Source organism: Camelus dromedarius, chromosome 1 (genome assembly GCF_036321535.1).
Source record: "Camelus dromedarius isolate mCamDro1 chromosome 1, mCamDro1.pat, whole genome shotgun sequence".
Taxonomy (NCBI): Eukaryota; Metazoa; Chordata; class Mammalia; order Artiodactyla; family Camelidae; genus Camelus; species Camelus dromedarius.
In genome coordinates, this window is record NC_087436.1 from 87,726,614 (window position 1) to 87,748,032 (window position 21,419).

General features: G+C 41.9%; 1 protein-coding gene across 8 annotated transcripts in view; it reads right to left on the minus strand.

The window, feature by feature from the left end:
* DCUN1D4 (defective in cullin neddylation 1 domain containing 4) overlaps positions 1 to 21,419 on the minus strand; it is a 65,199-nt gene that overhangs the window by 19,448 nt on the left and 24,332 nt on the right. For 7 of the 8 annotated variants that reach the window (XM_031434776.2, XM_031434766.2, XM_031434792.2 and 4 more), the window contains 4 exons: positions 18,895 to 19,009; positions 16,018 to 16,109; positions 8,664 to 8,734; positions 4,280 to 4,371 (listed from right to left, as the gene is read on the minus strand). In XM_031434776.2, the coding sequence (XP_031290636.1) occupies positions 4,280 to 4,371; positions 8,664 to 8,734; positions 16,018 to 16,109; positions 18,895 to 19,009 (370 nt within the window). Of the gene's footprint in view, positions 1 to 4,279; positions 4,372 to 8,663; positions 8,735 to 16,013; positions 16,110 to 18,894; positions 19,010 to 21,419 lie in introns of those variants that run through there. The other variant, XM_064486775.1, reaches the window with a different exon arrangement.

The following is a 21,419-nucleotide window of genomic DNA, read 5'->3' on the forward strand; positions in this document are numbered from 1 at the left end:
TCCACAGTGGGTTTTTTGGATTTGGGTTGTTTTTTTTTTAAATCCTGGAAACAATGGAAGCCACCCCCTACCATGGGAGAGACCATAACCAGGCTTCCATTCTGAAAAGCCCATACTGGATCTGTGTGTAGAAGGGTTAGGAAAGGAAAAAAAGAGACTGATGGATAACCTAGTTAGAGATCTAATGCCAGAACCGAAATGAGGGTGATGAAGGCTAAACGGATACACAAGAACGCAGTGAGTGGGGGTCTCAGAGGCAGGAGTGGGAGCAGGGCTTACGTCGCATTGGGCACTCTACCGTATGGTTTGATTTTCCCAGCATGTATATAAATAACATATTTTATTAGTAGTAACATCGGGGAGGGTCAAAGAGGAGGGAAATCAGCTAACCCCAAAACATCTAAGGCCAAGGTTCCCCGGCTCCCAGGAAGAAGAGCAGTTGTTTGTTTCAACTGATTCTAGAGCAGGAACCACTCATTTATACAACCGCTGCACGGCTAACAGAAAGCAAAGTCGTTTCAAGACAAAACGTGAAGTTCTGCAGCATGCCGGGAGTGAGTCCAGCCGTGCTGGCAAAAGACATCAAGAAAGACGCTCACAGATCTTGTCTGGTGTGTCAAGCATAAACTGCCCAAAGTAGGTTTTTCACATCATGTATCACTAAGGATGGTTACATGGGTTAGAGATGATACTGTCAATAAAGAGTTCAACCTGCTTTAAAAGGGGCTTTGTCTCATGGAGCTATGGACTAACCCCCACCAGGGAGACAGCTGCTAAGTCCCCAGGTCCGAACCGCAGGCTGCCACCTAGTGGCCACTCGACAAGGCCACCTGCAGAGGGACTTGTTAGAACAAAGGGGCTGTGAAGAACCGGGCCTGGCCTGAGACTTTTCGAAAGTAGCCACATCATTTAACCCACTTCCCCTGGCTTTTCTGTGTACCACAAATAAGAAAACTTGTGGGAGTCGTAGAGTGACAGTGTCACACCGCTAAGGAGCATCATTTCTCACAACAAAATATGCATGTATCATAGAATCATGGCTTTTTTGAGCTTTGCTGCTGTAACACATTCAGCAATAGGAATCCGGTCAATAATCCTCAAAGGTTATAAAATCAAAGGCAGTTCTACCCGACGACCCTGGGACAGGCTTTGCCCCTTCACTGAGTCAGCCCAAAGGTATTTTCCCAGTCCATCATTGCTTCTATGCAAAGTTAGCTGCAACTCTAACACACTTTATTTTTTTCGGTTTGGTTTTATTTACCTTAAACATCCCTGTAAGCTTAATTCATCAGGGGTAACCTTAAACTCACATGTTGGAATGAGGCAATAAATGAAATAGTCGATTAAAACAAGAGCTGTGGCCTTCTCTGACTGAGGGGGACCCTGGAAGCCTGGGGATGGACGTTCCCTACCAGCTGCCGTCACTTCTTCCAAGACTCTCACAAGACGTGGCCCTGGAGAGGCCAAGCACACCACTGCTCTAGACAGTGTCAAGGAGACTGACTTCAGGTGCCCAGGGGAAGCCACATTTCATCACTTCACCACCCTGGTCTCAGGGACGCTTCCAGGGACACCAGGGAGTGGCACAACTGATTCAAAACTGTCTGGTGCCAAAACTCATGGGCTTCTGATTTCTAGCATGCTCCTATTGTATGGTAATAATTTTTTTAGAAAGGTTTTGTTAAATACACTTTAATTACAGATTGAGCCCCAAAAAGTTCACTGGACAGGTTTAATAAAGCCAAAAATGAGCAAAAAAGGAAAAACAGAAGACAAAACAGATCATTCAAAGATGAACTACTTACCATCTTTAGAGCATAGAAATGATTAGCCTCTGAGTTTTCTTATTTACTGGGTGTACATACCTTGTACATTCAGTACTTAGTTAGTTAATTCAAGCAGCATAAAGAGAAATGACCTATTACTACTTTTGGATGTTTTGCCTGAACACTGCTTCCAAGCTCCTGCCCCAAATGGACTTTGTCTTGTTCCTGGCTTTTGTTTCACAGGACCTAGAATACTGTGCTTGGCACATCACTGCCATTTAAATATTTGCAGAACAAATGACGAATCTAGGAAGGCAGGAAGGAGAGGAGGGGCAGAAGTTCTTAAAACTTGAAATTGCACTATTTTTGAACTACAAAGAACCTTAAAGGTTATTCTGAGTAATCATCTTCACTTCGTTGATAAGGAATCTAATCTTAGACTTTCACATGAAGAAAGAAAGCAGCTTCCTCAGTTCCTTTACAGTGGCTCGGGCTTGTCACCGCATCATGAAGTGCAAGGACCCCGTGGCAGCATTCTACAGGAACCCACCTGCCACCTCCTGTGTCACAGAGAGTGGCGAGCAGAGTTACCGACAAAGAGTTTGCAGAACGCCCCCAACCCTGGGCCCCTCCCTGTGAACGTACAAATAGACTTCTTCCAGGAAACCACATATTTCAATTCCCAGGTGATGTGATCCTTAAAACGTGGGGAAGGCCTGGCAATGTGTAATATTCTTCGTAAAGGCAAATGTAAAAAAGAATCTAGAACAATACAAAAACGGATATTATACTCTCTTAAGACAAATAGAAATGTGCCTGAAAAAATGTTGATGGCACCTCCTCAAAAGCCTTGAATGAAATCTTAGTTTGGCTGTGCATTCATCATAACAAGGATCCTTAAAAAAAAAAAAAAGAGCAGCCATCGTGCGCTCTATTTGGAAAGCAACAAAGAGAGGCAGCGTGGAGAGCAATGCAAGGGTTAGAAGGCTTAAAATCGCAAGGAGATGTTCCCCAACACAACAAACACAATTTTGAGAGATTTCAGAGACTAACCCCAAAATTCTAGAGCAGGCTGAGAGGAAAGTGCATTTGTAAAAGGGTGATTTGGCTTTTATTTAAAATTCATTTGTCATCAGGCAACAGTTGTTAGAGGAAGAATGTGACTTAAGAATCAGAAGTCTTAGGTTTTCTTCCCATTCCTACCACTTACTTTCAGAAATCACGAATCCCCTCTAAGCCTCAGTTTCCTCATCTGTAAAATGTGCAGAAAAAAGCCTGAACTGTCGCGGGAGCCGTGAGGCTCAAATGAGAGAAATGTGAAAAGTCCTCACAAACTAAGGCACAGTGCAAATAAAGCATTATTACCAGGAGTAAATGGTCAATGATATTAAAAGTTGATCAGTTCCAAAATTATTTAAATAAAGCCATAAAACCATTTCAATTCCAATTTCAATCCAGGAAAACTAAAGTCTATTATTCCTGGTTCAAGTGAAAAGAAGAAGAGAAGTCCTTTCAGGCACTTCAGTTCCTACAGAAAGAATGAGCACTCCTCCCCCAGCATCATCTGAAACATTTCACCATCCACCTCAAGTGTGTCTTTCCCCGGATGACAGAGAAGAACAATTTGTGTTTTCTTAAGTGAAACTCTTGGCAAGCACATAGGTAAACAACACACAGATACATATGCATGCAAGCACAAAGTGAACACATAAAACCACTGACTTTCCTCATTCTGGGCCAGGTAAGAAAAACAGAATCCTTACCGTTACTATTTTTTTAATCACTAGGGTAAGGAAGTTCTAACTGTGCCCAGAGCTAATATCAGAATATATAAAATAAAAGATAACAAATATCTTCACTTAAAAGTTATACTTTACTCAGTTGTTTCTCACTAACTGTACAGTAGGTGCTAATACTCTGATTTTTAAGCTCTAAACCTGTGCAGTCCGATACAGAAGACACTAGACACATGTGGGTACGGAGCACCTGAAACATAGCTAATGAAAACTGACATGCTCTGCAAATGTAAAATATACACACCGGATTTTGAAGTTTTAATATGAAAAAAGAAGGTAAAATAACTCACTGATTTTTAAAATATTGATTATATGTTGGAATGATAATATTTTAGATGTTGTGGGTTAAATAAAATATACTAAAATGAATTTTACCTGTTTCTTTTTAATGTGGCTATTAGAAAATTTTAAATTATCTTTGTGGCTCACATATATGAGAAAAGGATGGCCTATTTTTATCGAGCTGCTCTAGAACACTAAAATAAACAATATACATTATATAAAGACCTTAATTGCTAAAATTCATCCATAATAGCCCTCCTCATCGTATAAAAATGGGGCTTAGTCTTTACACCTATGGCCACAGATGAAGCCTGTCCACGGCACCTGGCTTTCCTCCAGTCACCCAACCAGGGCTCGCCGAGATCCCAGCGGGGAGGCAGCCAGCAGGGAGAGGAGACCCCCGCCCGCCTGCCCCAGTGCAGCCTCAGGACTTACTGTAGAGAAGTCATTCCTTTTAACCATTCCTGTAGAGTAAAATAACCCATGTTTTGTGCATCCAATTTCCAAGCTAGGACAAGCATAACTACCTGTTTAAAAACAAAACAAAACAGAAAGACCAATCAAATCAGGAGGACAGAGCTCAGCAAGTAAACACATGAATACCACGCCAAACGCTCCTGTTCATGGTAGTTTAGTCCCTGAAACATGAACAGGGTAACTTCACAAATGAGTTCCAGTTTTGGGAGGAGGATACAGCTCAGTGGTACAGTACATGCACAAGGTCCTCAGTTCAATCCCCAGTGCCTCCATTAAAAAATAAATAAACAAACAAACAAATAAATAAATAAAAATGAGGTCCCACCCAAAAAATGAGTTCCAGTTTGGCAAACATCCAAGAGTTTGATAATTCAGTCCACTGACAAGGGCTTGGAGAAACATGAACTCTTATGATGCATAACGGTGGAAGTGTAAGGGGCAATTCTCCCGAGGGCAATTCTGCAGTATCTACCCAAATGGAAGCCAATTACTGACTCTGCAGTTTCACCAATGGAAACTTACAGACACACCAGCACAGGTACACAAACATGTCTACTCAACCATATTCACTATAGTACTATTAGTAGTAGTAAAAGATTAAAAACAACCAAACGTCTATTAATAAAGGACTACTTAAATACTTCTTTGCTAAACACATTCCATACAAAATAGTACTATGCCACCAGCAAGACAAATGAGTGGAGCCATCCACACAAATATGGAACAGTTTCCAAGATCTGTTAAGTGAAAATGAAGAAAGCAAGGTGCAGAACCAAAAAGGCAGGCGGTAGGGAGCTGTATCACAAACACATCAATGTTTGCGAAGTCAACTACCTATACAGGGGTGGGGGGTGACGGGGGAGGTCTGATTTTAAAGCAGCTTAACACTCCACTTCAACAGCACCAGTCCTGGAACGGGCACAGGGTGAGTGACAGCCCAGACAATTCTCAGTGGGGCATCGCCCTCACTTTCAGTGGCTCTTCTGAAACTCTGCAGATATCAGGAACGGTGACAACTCTGGTTTTTGGCACTGCTCATCACTTTTTCACTTGGCTGCTTTGGAAAAGGTGGCACCAAGATAGTGATGATGAGTTTAATAAACACCTGAGGTATAAAAGACAAAATGACATTTCAAAGGCGCCTCCAGCTGCAAGCTCTCCAGGGCTCTGCACAGGGACAGGGCTGAGGCCGTCCCACATTCGGGGAAAGAGGAAGCCCTCTCACCTTATCTACCTCAAAGACTCAGGGTAAGATGAAGAGTAACTGAAAAAGGAAGTGAGCCCCTCCTAGAGAGGTGAAGAAGACAGGGCCTTCCCGGTCCTGCCACTCTGCAGGGCTGATCACCTCTGGACAGTTGTTCATACATAAGGGAACCCAAATGCGAAGTTGGACATCACGTCAACACTGCTGAATGGCTGTATCTCCATTCGTTGTTATTAAAAAAAAAAAAAAAGGCAGTGGGAAGAAAATAAATATTTCTGGAATACAGCTGGCCAGGGACTAGCATACTTGGCATTTAGCAGTTAACCTGATTTCTTTATACTGGACCTAATGGTTTCATTTCAACTACTAGAAGAACTGCCCCAAACCATTAAACCACAACCCATGTGCCCAACTGGGTCAGCTGATGGTGCTAGTGAAAGGAATCCGGCTGATATAACATGAAAAAATGAGGCGAGCAGCCACTCAGAAATCACTTTAGATGATTTAATTAGCCTCAAGAGCCAACAGGCACGTTACGAACTCCAGAACAGCAGCATTCAGGAGGTCCAGAAGGTCTGTCCTTTTAACTGCCAACAAGCTGGTCTGTAGACTAAATCTCAAGCTTTGTCTAATTTATAACTGGAAGATTAATAAAAAGCTTTCTCTTGATGCTAACTTTACGATTTTCTACGCTGGAAATTAACACCAGTGAGAACCCACCAATCTCTAGGACCGTTCATCAAATATCAGTTAAATCAGTACATATCTTTTTTTAAAGTCACTAGGTTTTCTAGACTTTAAAAATCTAGATTATTGGGTAATTACTAGGACTGATAAGTGAACCAACTTTCCCACATATTGTGCACATCACAAAATATGATTGTTAAATAGGTTAAAAATGGTGACTTAAAGAGACCAATGGCCTAAGAAGAATTTCCCAAAAAGAAGAGGTTACAAGTTCTTCAAACTTCTCACACATAGAGGATTTTTCTCCCCGTCCCTCGGCTTTTCTTGGAACTCTGACTTCTGTATATCAACTTACCTAGTGAACTAACCTACATTTCCTAATTCAAACTTGGTATTTTCTCAAACAATATCTACACTCAGTCCTCTATTAGAAAGTTTAAAAATTCCATTATTAAACACTTCTTAAGTTAAAAACAAACGGTTATAGTAAAGGAACACACATACACACAAGTATGTATGAAATGCGGCCAAACAGCCAAAGCAGAGACTTGTAGCGGGTATTTCTTTACACAAAAGAGATCTTATATCAGGACAGCTAATAAGAAAGCTAACTACTTAAAGGATTTTGCTGCTACCTTAGTAAATGAAAGCTGACCTGAATTTTACAAGCCTGCTTATATTTCATAAGCTATAAATATCAGGCCAGGTGAGGGTTTTAAATACTTTAAAGTGCTTACTCATCAATGCAGACAAGCCTTTAAAAATCTACTTCAGCGCTCGTTTTTCAAACAACTTCTGAAATTGGGATGCATCCACAATTGATGGCTTATCAGAATTTATTCAGCAACATTTTTCCTTTTTAGTGATGATATAAAATAATAAAACTTCTATTAGCGGCATCTTCTAATTGAAGTGCAGTAATAAGTACTTTGGAATAATAGTCTAAATTCAGTCTTTCAGCCTTCAGCATGATTCAACATTTCAAGACTATTTCTATTCCTACAGAAATACAGCACTAAAGGACTCACCACTGCCAAAAAGGGATAATAACGGCAGCTTTTTTTTTTTTTTTTTTTTTTTTTTGAGTACTGGTGTCTGGGGGTAAGGAACTTTCAAGGCCAGGCCTCCCTTTTTCCCCCCGGTTAGAATCTGCCCCTGAGAGTAAGTGCCCCCTGCATCCCTCTCCCAGTCTCCTCCCATCGGCCCCGCTGCCCACCCCTCTGATCATCGCCGATCACTGTCCCCTGGTGGACCCTCTGGACCTCCTCTCAGGCCCGGCTCACCCTCACCTCTCTTGCACTCCTGTCCGGAAGACACTGCCGACTTTGGCCAGGCCTCCGTCTGAACACTTCCTTCTGAAAGTCAGCGACATGTTCTTGTCTGTCTAGGACTAGTCTATGGACCAGATCAACCAAAACACTACTGACCCAGTTGTCCCTAAACCTTTGCAAACCAAACTGAATAATTTATCAAGATACCTGAACTAGATCACATTAAAATTAAAAATACAAGACAAAAATCCATGTAGTAAATTAAAGACGGTCCAAAGGCTCTTTAGAAAGTTTAAAGTGTTACTGGGGGCAAGCGGGGGAGGACGGAAGCATAGAAATGGTAACAAGAAATTTTTTAAGAAAAAAGTGTGAGGTCTCAAAGAAGAGCGTGACGTATATGCATAGGCCCCAGATACCCTGCCAACAGTGTGAACAAAGGGATGATCCCTTGAGATCTCTTCCAGATCACAAATTCATTTAGGATCTAAGACACATTTGTTAAATTGGAGGCTGATGTAAAATAAACTGCATAGTTACGAGTCAGGGCATTTGTCTAATTTTTCATTTTAGAGTAAGAGAGAAGATGTGGGAATAGGAAAAAAATTCAACAACAACATGATGATAAGAATTAGGCAAAAATAATGAAGCATATAAAAAACTTCTAATTAAATTTTTTAAAGGAAATACTTAGGGCTTTTAAAAAAGCAATCACTTTCTGAGCTAAATTCAATTGGAAGTAAAAGAGCTGTGAGAAATTCTTGATAATTACAACCTACTCAAAACCCTTATGAATGAATAATTTATTCAAAGTCCTGTACAAACTCTACATGAGGCTGGAACAACTACAGAGGGGGACAAAGATATACAACACCGTCGGTACCCCCGCTGATCTGTCACTGTAGGTACACATGCCCATACTGCGTTTTAAACATCTAGTTTAATTACTTTATTACTAAACCTTTTAGAGACAAGAAATTAAATGAGAGGGAAAAATGACCAACTGTAGTTACACCATATCAACTGCAACAAAAAATTCTGCTTGCAAATCAAGTTAGAATTGGAACTTACTTCTTAGATTGCCTCATAAAAACTAACACATCGTTACTTCTTTATTGTTGCTTTATTTGCTGAGGGACAAAATCAGATCAACTGATTGCCCAACTTGGTAAGTTAGACTTACATTTTCTGGTTCGACACCAATGTCTTCACAAAATTTCTCCATGCCTTCAGGACCTACAACATCATCAGTACCTGTGATGAAATGCAATCTCATATAAATTAAATCTAACCACGTACACTATTACTATTGTAGTAGTAGTATACTGTCCAAATATTTACTATTAAAGTCAAGTCAGATCAAATAATGCTTAAAGACCATAAATCTTCTCTGAAGAAAGAAATCACCAATTTGAAAAATATTCTGGAATTTCAGCTCTATCTTTAAAGGACTCTGCTCTGCACAATCATTCAAGTCAATTCAATTCGCCCAGTCCCTCAACCTATGGATATATGTACATATAATTTATATCTAAAGATACAGTTACATGAATTCAGTTCCTGTTCTTTAATGTAGGTTAAATCTCTATTCTTATTTCAATACATACAATAATTTTTGGAAACACAGCAAAGAACCACCTAATATTCTTTATAAAATTAATTGGGAAATAGCAGTTGTTTCTTTTACACAGGAAAAAAAAAAGCCAGCAGTCTTTCTGTTCTGGAGAAGAAAATAAACCCTTTCTCCCCACTCTGTTAGCTCTGCTTCTTCCTGAAAGAACTGCCCACACGTCCCATCTCTACCGTAGCTCTGTTCACTCTCCAACCCTGCGGTCTGGGTTTGCTCCTATCTCTCTATGAATCTCTTCCTGCCTAGGTCACTGGTAAGCTCCTAATCGCCAAATCTAGTGGACAGTCAATCTTCGTTTTATTTGACTTCTCTGTGATATCCGAAAATTGTGAAGCAGTTCTTTCTTCACACAACTGTCCCCTCCCACGACTCTGGAAGGGCCCTGTCTCTCTCCTCTTCTGGCTTATCTTTGCTTCTTCAACATATTGAACCTGACGTGCAGAGTTCCGTGCGGAAACCTCTTCTGGCCCACTCTAGTAGGAAACCCCCCCTGCACCCGAGGTTTCAGATCTCTCCCCCTCTTACTTCTGGACTGTCTACTACATCGCCGTCTGGCTTCCCACCTCCTGTTTAACTGTCACAACTAAACGCACCTTCTGCCCCAAATCTGCTTCTCCTGCATTTCACATTTGCAACCACCACCGCACTGAGCTGATCATCTCTCCTCGCGAAACCTGCGAGATTATCCTCCTGTCTTGTCTCAGCTGGGGGCACCACCAGAAACAGAGATCCGGGAGTCATCCTGGAGTCCTCCTTTCTCCTACATTCTGCAGAGTCAATCAATTATCCAGTGTGCCACCAATTTTACTTCCCAAATATTTCTTAACTGCACCTGTCGGGCCCTGACCTGTCCAGACATCATTCTCTCCCTCAGATGACCCCAGCAGTCTCCTCAGGATGACCCTAATTCCAGAGCTCCACCCCCCTCTGACCCATCCTGCACACACTCACCTAGAAAGGCAATCTCAAACACAAACCCCATCCTGGCTTAAAATCCTTCGATGCTCCCTACCACCTATGGATAAAGTCCAAAGTCTCCGGCATATCAAATAAGGTTCTCGATGATGTACTGCCTCCATTCCTCATCAGCCTGAGGGCTTTCCACCTTTAAACTAGTTTCTGGGAAATAAATGAATCAAATAAATATTGCTAAATGAAAAATGAAGATCCAGAAACACCTACCCATGGTTTGCTTGCACACACATCCTGACACACACCCAACACCAGACTACTCTCTGTGGCCTCAGCCACGTGACCCCCACCTTCCTATGCAAGCTCCTTCCACCTTTAAGACTGGAACCAGACAGGCAGTCCTCGCTATTTCCCACCCCCTCCAGCAGAGGCTGGGCCAGGCAGTTCTCCTGACCCCCTGGAACACTAGGAGTGCTTTTCTTGCATTTGCTTTAAGTCCCAGATCACCTGTCTTTCCTTCTAAGTTCTTCAAGATTAAGGGCTATTTGTTCTATAGCTTATAGTGTAAGCATACCACCTGGCACAAAGTAGTTGCTCAATAAAGTTCACTGAATGAATGAATGAATACCAGAATCACTCTACAGTCCTCCACAGCATCTAGATCTAGTCAGTCGCCAAGTCCAGCAGGACCCACTATCTTAAAACGTCTTAGTTTCATTCAGATAATATGTGCTGGGCACACGCTGGAACTACGCCCTGTCAAAGTGGCGAAAGAGGAATGATACACGATCCCTGACTTCCAGGAAAGCTTAAGAGTAATTTCTATACAAAGTAATAACTCAATCAAAATAGAAGTATAAACGGTTGTTCTCAAGGAAGGATGAATATTAAAATCACCTTGGGTGCAGGTTAAGACTTGTGTCACGCCTCTGCTTCCAATTTTAGCTCCCCCTAAAGTCAAAACTCAGCTCTTCCTCTTAATCTGGCCAGAGCAAATACTTTTTCTGCATGTGCTATTTTCCTTTAATCACAAATGGGCTACTTTGTTAAAAAAAATTTTGTTTGACATATCCAAATCTGTTACTTTTTTCCAGTACTTTCTTTTTCCTCCTTTTATTTGACATGTTTTTCTACATATTCTTAATTTCCTTTCCTTGATTATTACGGGAAAATCAAATAAAAAAGCACATTTAATTTTTAACTTGGCTTTTTGGGGCAACATTAATCCATGAACATCACACAAAATTTCACTTAAAAGTAAAATTAAAAATCAAAATGTTTAAAAAAGCAAAGGTTTCCCCTCTAACCTCTCCCTACTCCCCAGAGACAACTATTTATGAAAGAGTTTCCTGAAGAACCCTTCCCCAAATAAGGCGTTTTACAGAATTCTACATGCATGAAATAGATACTAGTTTCTACGTTTTTCACGCAATTTTCTTTGACCTTCCAGGTACAATAATTCAATCATCTCATCTTCAACAATGATCATTTTTGCCACCTCCTTTCCTATATTTATGCCCCTTCTTTCTTTCTCTCATCTAGCAGCACTAGTTAATAACTTCCAAAACAATGGCAAATAAGAAAGTGAGAGTGGCATCCTTATCTCATTCTTGACTCAAATGGGAATAGTTAGCACTTCACTGTTTGGGGCTGAGAGTATGCACGCCCACAAGTGCACACTAGTGTAAATTACACAAACCATACATGCATACATTCACATGGTGAAATGTTCAAACAGAGAAGTCCAAGTAAAGTGGAGTAAACAGAGAGACTGACTTCTCCCCTTCCTCACCGTTTAGGCATGTAGCCCCCCAGACCTTTCTGCTATGTATTTATGTATGTGCAAATACACAATGAAATGCAGTTCTGGATTTGTCTATCTGCATACGTGGGTTCGTGCTGTACCTATCAAATCTTCACCCTGCTCTGTCCACTACATGCCTGATAACCCTCTTGTGAGAACACCTGGCTGACACACTTTGCATCACTGCACTGTAGGTGACCATGTGTATCCACGTTTCATAGTTCTTCTCCTCAATCCACTCCTATAAAGTACTCAGTGAGATTAAAGAATCATTATCCTCAGATGAGAGTATTCATCTATTCCTATTTTGCTAGGAAGTTCTGTTTTTAGGAACAGGTGCCTCTCTGGTATCTACTGATGGGACTTCTTGGGACGTGGTTGCATAGAGCGGAGGAAAAAAAAAGGTACTTCATAATCTTGTCTTTGGTTTCTATTCTTCATCTTCACTGCAAACTATTCTTGAGTCTAGCAAGCCACCTGCCCTACCTGCTGGCTGTGCACAAGGCCTGAGGGTCTCTGAGCAACCCGGCCTCCTCTCCGGGTGAATGCTCATTGCAAGGACGACGTTCCTCCATTGGTCGGTCTGTCTGTCTGCCTGGCTGCCTGCCACACTAGAAAATGAGCTCCAAGCACGGCGCTTCCGTCATCCACACCCCACAGTCTGGCACGTAGCGAGCCCGCAAAGGTCTGCTGAGGTGTGCTGGGCAGTAGTGATGTCAAGTTACCCCTTTTGTTCTTCTTCCCACCTTTTATGCAATGCCATTGTCATACTACTTATATACACTTGCATCTGTGTGTTTTAAAAGAACAAGGCTTTAACAGGGTGATCTGCAATGGCATGACTCATGCTACTTTAACATTTTACCCTAAATATGTTAATACAGCTCATCAGTCAACATCACTTAAAGGCTGCCCGTAACCCTGCCATCTACCACACCGTTCCCTTTGTTCTCACTATCTTTCCTGCGCACGCATTTAGATCTAGTCGTAATCACGCTGTTCACTGAGATTATGGATGTGTTTACACTAGATTTATCAATTCACCTGCAGAATTGAGCAATCTTAATCTAATAAATATGCCACTGGCTAACACAAAGTGGATTAAAAGTGAGGTTTGAGGGAGATGGTTTAAAAAAGTTATATCTGAAATAATAAGCTATAGAATGCCCTGGTGACAAGATACTGGAGGTACATTTGGAAAGTGGATGCACCAAAAATAATCTCAAAAAAAAGTGATCCTCCCACTCCCACTGACATTTCAAGCAGGGGCCCCTCACTAAATATATTTAAGCTTTTTGTGATGGCCCAAGACTCTCATGGTAGTTTCCATAATTACACCATGGTGCACCACTGAAGCAAACAGGCCATGTCGTCTCCTTCACTGACAGACCACTTTGCCACTGAGCACCTGCTCCTGGTCCCTAATCTCATTTCAGTGAACACTTCTGCTGTAGAACCTATCCAAAGTAGAAAGGAAAAGCCCACAGTCAGGACTCGCAGAACTTTTACAACCAACATGTGTGAACTTTAGTGTGGCTCTGAAATCAATGTTGGCACTTGTATATTTGGCCTAACCTCTTATTCCTAGATATATTTTGGAAAGAATTTGTTAGATCATTTACGTAAAACTTTTTATGCAATGGAAAGAAACTGGATTCCACTTTCAGATGAAGGTCTAAACACACTCCCCCTGCCAATCCTTTCTAAAGTCACAGAGAACCAAAGTACAAAAGAGAGTAAACCTACAACCACAGAGAACAGGACCAGAGCCCCAGTGGAGCATGTATTAAATTTCTGATAATTAGAAATTGAGTTGAGAGGGATTTAAAAAGGTGAGAGGCTGCGTCATAGAATGCATGGGGCTAACTGGCCAGGCAGGAGCTGGGAGGAGCTGGGCTCAGGCTGCAGGAGCCGCAGAGGGCAGAGGGTGAGGTAAGGGGTGGAACTGAGAACTCTGGGAAGAACTAAGGTCCGCCCATGTAGAACAACGACACCACCGAGGCCCCTCCCACCCTCCACTCCACTCCAGGTGCACTGCAGGGAGTCAGCCAAAGCCAGGTGGCTCTCTCCGAGGGAGCATGCGAACAGCACAGTGGGACAGGCCCCTCGCCCGAGCATCGGGGGCCGTGGCCTCATCGCCTGCTACCACACGCTCGCCCAGAGCACAACCTGTCTGCCTTCCTGGAACATCTCACCATTCGTTTTTCTTGAATAATACTGATCTACAGTGTTTATTCATGTGGTTGGGATATTAAAAATGAAAGCAGGTGCTAGTTGGGGCTTTTAATTCCCAATTTCAAGCCATTTTCCCTACCAGTAAGATATAAAGAAAAGAAGCAAAAAAAGGGTGGGTGGTTAATAAAAATATGGATAGTCACACCCACAGAAACTTCTTGCAGTGATGAAACCACAAGGAACCACCTCGCAGGGACCTCAAGGAGCCTAAAGAATGTGGCTTAATCTTTGTCCTAAATGTCACCTTTCTGAGCTAGAGAAAAGCAAACAAGAAGGAAAACTGTAGCCTGCTTCCTTTTCAAAGGAAACAGAAGTGTGGCTTTTACTATGGAAAATTTTATATTTGCTTATAAAGGAAGACACACATAAAAGTCAAAATAGCTGTGCTATGGTAGTGGGATTAAGTACACTTTTTCTCTGTTTAAACTTTCCTTTTTATAATACATTACATAACAATAAATGTGGACCAATGTAAGAAAGCAAGAGATCTTCATAGTCAAAGTGACACGAATACAAGGAAACTCTCCATTCATTAAGCCCCCAAGCACTGAGAACCTGGCAACATGCCGACCACATTCACTGGGAATACCAAAGCCTTCAAGAGATTCATGTTCTCAGGACCTAAACATGAAAACAATAAATTCTAATACTATATAAGCGTTTGTACTATGTTGTCATGACCTGCCAACAAAATCCAGCTCAAACTAGTTCAAGTAATGAAAGAGAATTCACTAGAAAGACACTGGGATGGCTCACAAAAATCCAAAGAACTACAGGACTCAGGATCACATCCTTTCAAGCCTACCACCAGAGGAGAAAGATGCTCCTCTCCCAGCTTCAACCTGAAAACCACAGACAATCGTATCTGATTGTCCCTACCTGGATTACCCACCAGCCCCTGGAACAGCTCTGTGACCAAAGGGGCAAGACTTTTATCAAAAAAAGGGTAGGGTAGGGATAGAGGAAAACACTGGCCCTAGGAGTAATCCTCGTTTTGATACCCAGCAAAACCAGGTATGAATAATATCTTTCCTGTATAAGTAAAAGGAAGGCTATTAAGCTAATTAAGGTAAAAGATGTATAGCAATTTGTCAGATGGAAAAGTGGAGACAAACACTAGAGGCAAAGGGACAGCAGTATGTTAGCTGTCTTTCATCCTACAGGTAGCAGGAATTTTTAAGTGGGGGGCAAGGGTGCAGTGGACTGTTAGAGAATGACATGCATGATCTGTTCAGTTTATTATTTTTTAAACAAGACAATAGGAAGCAAATAGATCCTGGCTGGGAGTAGAGATGGAACAGTCAAGATGACAGGTTATGACAGAGCCGGAAACACGGTGGGGAGGAGGAAAGGTAAAAGAGCCCTCAGCTCAAACTTGTCTGAAAATTTTTCTTTCCCCCTTTTTACACCATACACAGCCACAAAAACAAATCCTTTATTTCAGTATTACATTATCCAACCAATTATAGTAAGTTGCAAAAATGGGATCGGATTTAAGACATTTTAAATGACAAAACAAACACTGTCTGCCAAATGATCTTTCAAAACAGAGACACTTAATATAAGAAATTCCACTGTGCTGCACAAAGGTTCAAAGCAGCAAAGCTCATTTTAACTTTGATGTGTAAACCAAATAATCACCCTTTACCAGCATGCTCAATAGGTTTCCTAGCAATCCAAAGTATTTCTCCCAAGTACATTTCGTCTTTTCAGTTCCCTTCTAGTGTTCTGAATTCTTTGGCTTAGCTACTGGCTATAAATAGGATATTTGGTGATTTGTTTCAACTGTGTTCTCTCCCAAAAACAGGCACAGGCAGAAACACACACACACACACACACACACACACACACACACAAACACACACACACACTGAATTCGAAAAGTACTCATTTTTTATTCTTTAATCTCCTTCTTTTTATGAAGCTCAATCTTAGAGGATGTAAATGATTACCTACCTGCATATTCATAGAACCATTCTAAGCACCTCTTACTTGAAAAGGCTTCTTCTTCAGTCTTTATTCTAGTTGAATCGTATTTTCTATACATGCTAGAAATTGAGAAAGGAGTTTTAAGTTATTTAAAGTAAAGATACCGAGTTTTTTTAAATAGCAAATAGTTTTTATTCTTTTACCTAAACAGACATCTATTCAATCGGTATTTCATGTATATTTACAATATTTCACTTCTTTCATTTGGAAGCTTCAGCTTTTATAACTGTAGCTTTAAACACAGTCATACCCAATATAGAATTAAATGGTAAGCACTTAATACAGGTTTTTCTTTGACGAACAAATAATTAGTAAGAACTGAACAGAACAAGTATCTGATATACTCCCTTCTACCTCTCTAGCCAGAACTAGCTAGAGAACGATTGTGAGATACAGCAAGAAATGTCTATGGTGCTTTCTTCCACTGATGACCCTAGACCTCACTCATGCCTCTGCATTAAGTTCTCCAGACTCCTGTGTCATATGGGTCAGCCTGGGCACAGAGCACAGTTTAAGGATGAACCTGGCAATATTAGACATCTCCAGGGAACGTTATAGCAAATTAAAAAAAACATCAAATTATGTCCAAGCCTTCAGGAACAAAACCTCAGGGAAAAGAAATACAGAGAAACCCTGGCTTCTGCCCTCTTCTCATTACGCCCTAGGACTGTGGAAATGCTGCATAGTGTGGAGAAATGAAGCAGCAAGCACAGCGGCCTCCTCCTGCAACGCAAGGACCCTCCGCAGGGACTCCTTACCTCATGATGACATGGGGCTGAGAACCAAGACACTCCCTACTTGAGGAGGGGAGAAGAGGCAGTATCTTTAAAACCATGATTTTGATAGAGTAAATTATGTGTATATACTTCTTTTATCCTTTATTTATATACAAATGGTCTAAATAGTTATATATATAAACATTTATAAATGTGGTTTTTATTTACATAGCATAGAAAATAATACAGAATTATTCTTAAATGAGCACTTATTCATGACCTAGACATTCACCAGAATATCTATATATTGCTGATTAGAGATTTGGAGCTTTAAAAAAATGGTTATAGGGTATTAAGATACTGAAACTGCAAACCATCAGTTTTGTATTTCTTTTATAAAAAAGTAGCCATACCACCTGGAAACAAAGGTGGATACTGGCCAGGGCTCATACAGATATGTTCAAATCCTGGGCTTGGACATTCCAATCTCAGCTCAAAGTCTACTACTGGTCAATAACCTGGAGACCTATATATGACACTGTAATGTTTGAATTACTTAAAAATTCTCTACATAAAAAAGGATAAGGAAATAATATTCAGCAAATAAAAGAAACAAAACACTAACACATACTTTTACATACATGGATGAACCTCAATAAAAGGATGCTAAGTGAAATAAAAGAGGCACAAAAAGACCATTTATGTGAAATGCCCAGAAAAGAGAAATCCACAGACAGAAAGTAAATTCATAGTTGCCTGGGGCTGGGAGTAAGAACAGGGAGTAAATGTATATGGTCATCAGGGTTTCACACTGGGCTGATTTGCAGTGACGGCTGCACAACTCTAACAACTTAGTAAAAAATCACTGAATTGTACACTTAAGGTTGTGCACACTGTGGTATGTAAATAAAGTTGTTTTTTTAAAAAGACCGAGAATAAAACTCAGATAATGCTAAGCTCCCCATCCCTTGGATGACCACTAAAATGCTCTCAGTAGGAGTACCTCATGCCCTTCTGCAGTTCAGCTACCAGGTTTCAGACTGGCTTTTATCATGCTAAATGATGCTAGGCTGTGGTGAAAAAACAGTAAGTGCTCTATACAGTCATGCTATGTGACTGTTAGAATTTAACAATTCCCTGATAATCACATCTACAAACCAAAGTGTCAAGGAACTTGGCTTCATAAAGCTGAATCACTAGTCTAAACATTGTTGGTGATTATCTTTTAATCACTGCTATCTTCTTTCAGGTACTATTTCCCGCTCAATGGAAATATGAACAGTGACATGACTTTCACATTTCAGAGTCCCCCTCTCTATCCCTGCGAGAGCTGTAGCATATGAAGTATCACAACAGGAAAGAAGCAGAAAAATCTCATCCAACCCCCTCGATTTATCAGTGTGGTAATTCAGGCCTCCTAGTGAAGTGAAGTGACCTACTGAGCTGAGAGGAGGAAGATGGGAAAAAGCTGGAAAGATGAAAACGATGCTGTCTGGTCATTGTTTGAAGGAAAAGAAAGAAAAGAAAAGAGAGAACCAAAAAATGGCTATTAAAATCAGGGGGAATCAGTAAAGATGCCTAAAATAAGAAAGTTTAACAGGCCCAGGGAGTTACCAAAACTAACAGTTGTCTGAAAGAAGTGATCTCAACAGTTTTGTTTTTCACGGTTTCAAGCAAATTCTCGCTCTTCTGAGAATAAACCTCAGCTCGACTAATAATCCAGGCAGGCTTAGAGCATTCAGTACAGGCAGCTCTCCCCAGCCGCTCGGACCCGGTCCTTGCCAAGGCAGCTACGGGACTCCCGTGCGACCCTTGTCAAGAACAGATACATGCAATCCTGAGGTCCTCAGCAGGCACAGACCGCAGGCCCTTAAAAGGAAAGAAACTCTACACCAGTTTTAGTGGATCAATGGACTACGATAAAACTTGAATTTATCAGAACTCAGATGACCTAATTTGTTTTTGTTTCATAAACCCACACATTAAATAAGTACCACGAAAGAATTACACTTTGAAAGTCTGCCTGGCAGGACCACAGCAATATTCTAGCTGGCACTTGGGCCTGGCCAGAAGGGTGCCTCTCAGGCATGCACGCCACCATTCCAGATGCAGGGTCTCTGCCACGTACCTATCGTGTCTGCTTTTCTTGGCAGATAAGTCATCTCCAGAGGCAGGTCTTCTCTTTTTCCTCGGCGGCATCACTTTACTAAAGCAGTCCGAAGAACTGCAAGACCGCAGACTTCCTACAAAACAGGGTCGAAGAGCACAAAAGTCAGGAGTGCCACGTCGAAACCCTTCCACGGGACATCACTGCTAAAGGAAAAGCGGCCGTGGCTTGTACTGCAAAGAGTTTAGATGTTATCTACAAATGCTATAAGGTGAAAAAGTGGCTTTTAGTTCCTCTTAGAGAAAATGTTACGGTCAAGAAATAAACCTAGCAATGACACAAATAATCTATTATTCCCCCCCAAAAAAAACCCACACCAGAAATGACAGTTATCATGACTTCAGTTTACTCTCCAAAAATGCTAATATAAATCATCTACACTTCCAGCTTCTTTTACATGTCGATGCTCCTTCAAAAGGAATTGTGCTGCTATCGTGTTTCCGTAACTCATTAAGCAAGGCCAGCTTGACTGGTGACCTTGGACCTAAAATACATACAAACACATCAGTCCCAACATTCTTAAGCTTCAAGGCATATCTGACTTTTAAAAAACAGGATTTCGATTTTTAGGGCAAAAATCTGACACGATCTTGAGCAAAACGACCATAATCATTTTTAGTTTTGTTTCTGCCACTTGAAGGAAATTCTGCCACTTCTGGTCAGGGTTTTCAGAAGCATAACTTTCATCTGGTAGAAGATATTAAAATGTAATAACAACAGACAATAACAACATGGAACACTTACTGAGACCTTACCATGAGCCATGCCCTGTTCTTAACACTTACATGTATGAACTCACTTAACCTCATAACAAGCTTATGAAAGAAGAATAATCACTACTGGCTGTGCAGATAAGAAAACGGAGGCAGAGAAAGGTCAGTAAAGTGGAAAAACTGGAGTTCAAACCCAGACAGTCTCACTGTCCTAAACTGTTATAAATTACAAGACAATTATAAGATAATTAAAACATCCCATCTTGGCACAAGTGCTATCAGAGATAGTATGTCAGTTGCTTCCCACAACCACCCTGAATGACAGGCAGGGCAGAGATAATTATCTCTACTGACAGATGGGAAAACTAAGGCTGAGGCTCTCCAAGGTCTCATAAGTGTTAAGTGGTGAATTCTGGACCGCACGTCTCTCCTACTTCCACTGGTCCCTGGTGCAAGACGCTGGGCCCTCAGTGAGCCACGGGATGAGAGAGCACTGGGTGCTGGGGTGGGTGATCTGCCCCCAGTGAACGAGTTCCAGCTCTTCACCTTACTACGGGCCTCCATCAGGCACTGACTTATTCTGGGTCTCCAGTTCATCATTTGAAGAATCTACCTCTACATCATCTGGGATATCTACCTCTCAGGAGTTTTGTGAAGAAGAGACATCCGCTTGATGAGCGCTCAGGTGCACGTAGGTAGGTGCTGGGCTCTGACGCCACGCTGGGGGTGTGAGCTCGGGCTGAACCTCAGTGCTCACTGGATCCTCACACCCACCCTATGGTGGAGGTGTTGCCTACGTCCCCGATTTTACACATGAGCAAACTCAAGCAGAGGGATGGAGGAGCAGCTGGAAAGCAGGAGGTGAAGTTAAGGAAGGAACCTGAGCAGCCTGGCAGCAAGGCCCAAACCCCCGGCCACCTCCACGTGGCCCTGACAGCAGAGACTGAGAAGCAGGGACCCGAGGCCACAGCCCCGGGGAGTGGAGTGTGGACATTGGGGCTGGGAAGGAAGGGGAAGTCCGAGGTGGGGAGAAAACCTGAGCCAGTGTAACCAAGGGAAGTCAAGGAGGAGAGAGCACCAGGGGCGGGGGGGCGGGCCCGGATGGTCAGCCACACAGGACACGGCTGCCACCCCTGTGCACCCCGCTCCTCTCCCCCGTGGGCGACAACCCCGCGTACACTGAGGCACACAGAAAGGTCTGGACAGCCACCCACAGACAAGACAAGATTCCTTCCTGTCCCTAATGCCTTGGGGTGGGGCCTGCGGAATGAGAAAGTACGCCTCGCCTTACCGGAGGCAGGAACCCCTCCCGTCCACCAGTGTTTGCAGAACGCAGAGGAAATGCACTTTTCCCCTCGGCCCGTGGGAAGACGGACAGTATTTAAAACAATGTCTTCACCAACATTCACCAATAAAGATCAATCCACCAGCTCCTCTACTATCTGTCTCTCCGCAGAAACACCGGTACTACGCCTGGCTCTCACTGACTCCTACCCCACAAGAGAGAGTATGCCTCCGGTAAACATGCAAACATCCTAAGTTAACTTTTTCAGGTTTTTTTTCCTTACTGATGAATGCTTTCTGTTAAAGTTTCCCGAATCACTTTTCCTGATGTCTGTGTAAAACTTACTCGTATTTTAGCCCCAAATTATCCCACATTTGGCATTTTATTTTCATTTATTCCCATGGCATTTGTTCAGATCCCTCCACTCTAACCTGCCATAATAAGCAAGTGACTGCTAGGGGCATCTTTCACAATGAAACGGTGTCTTC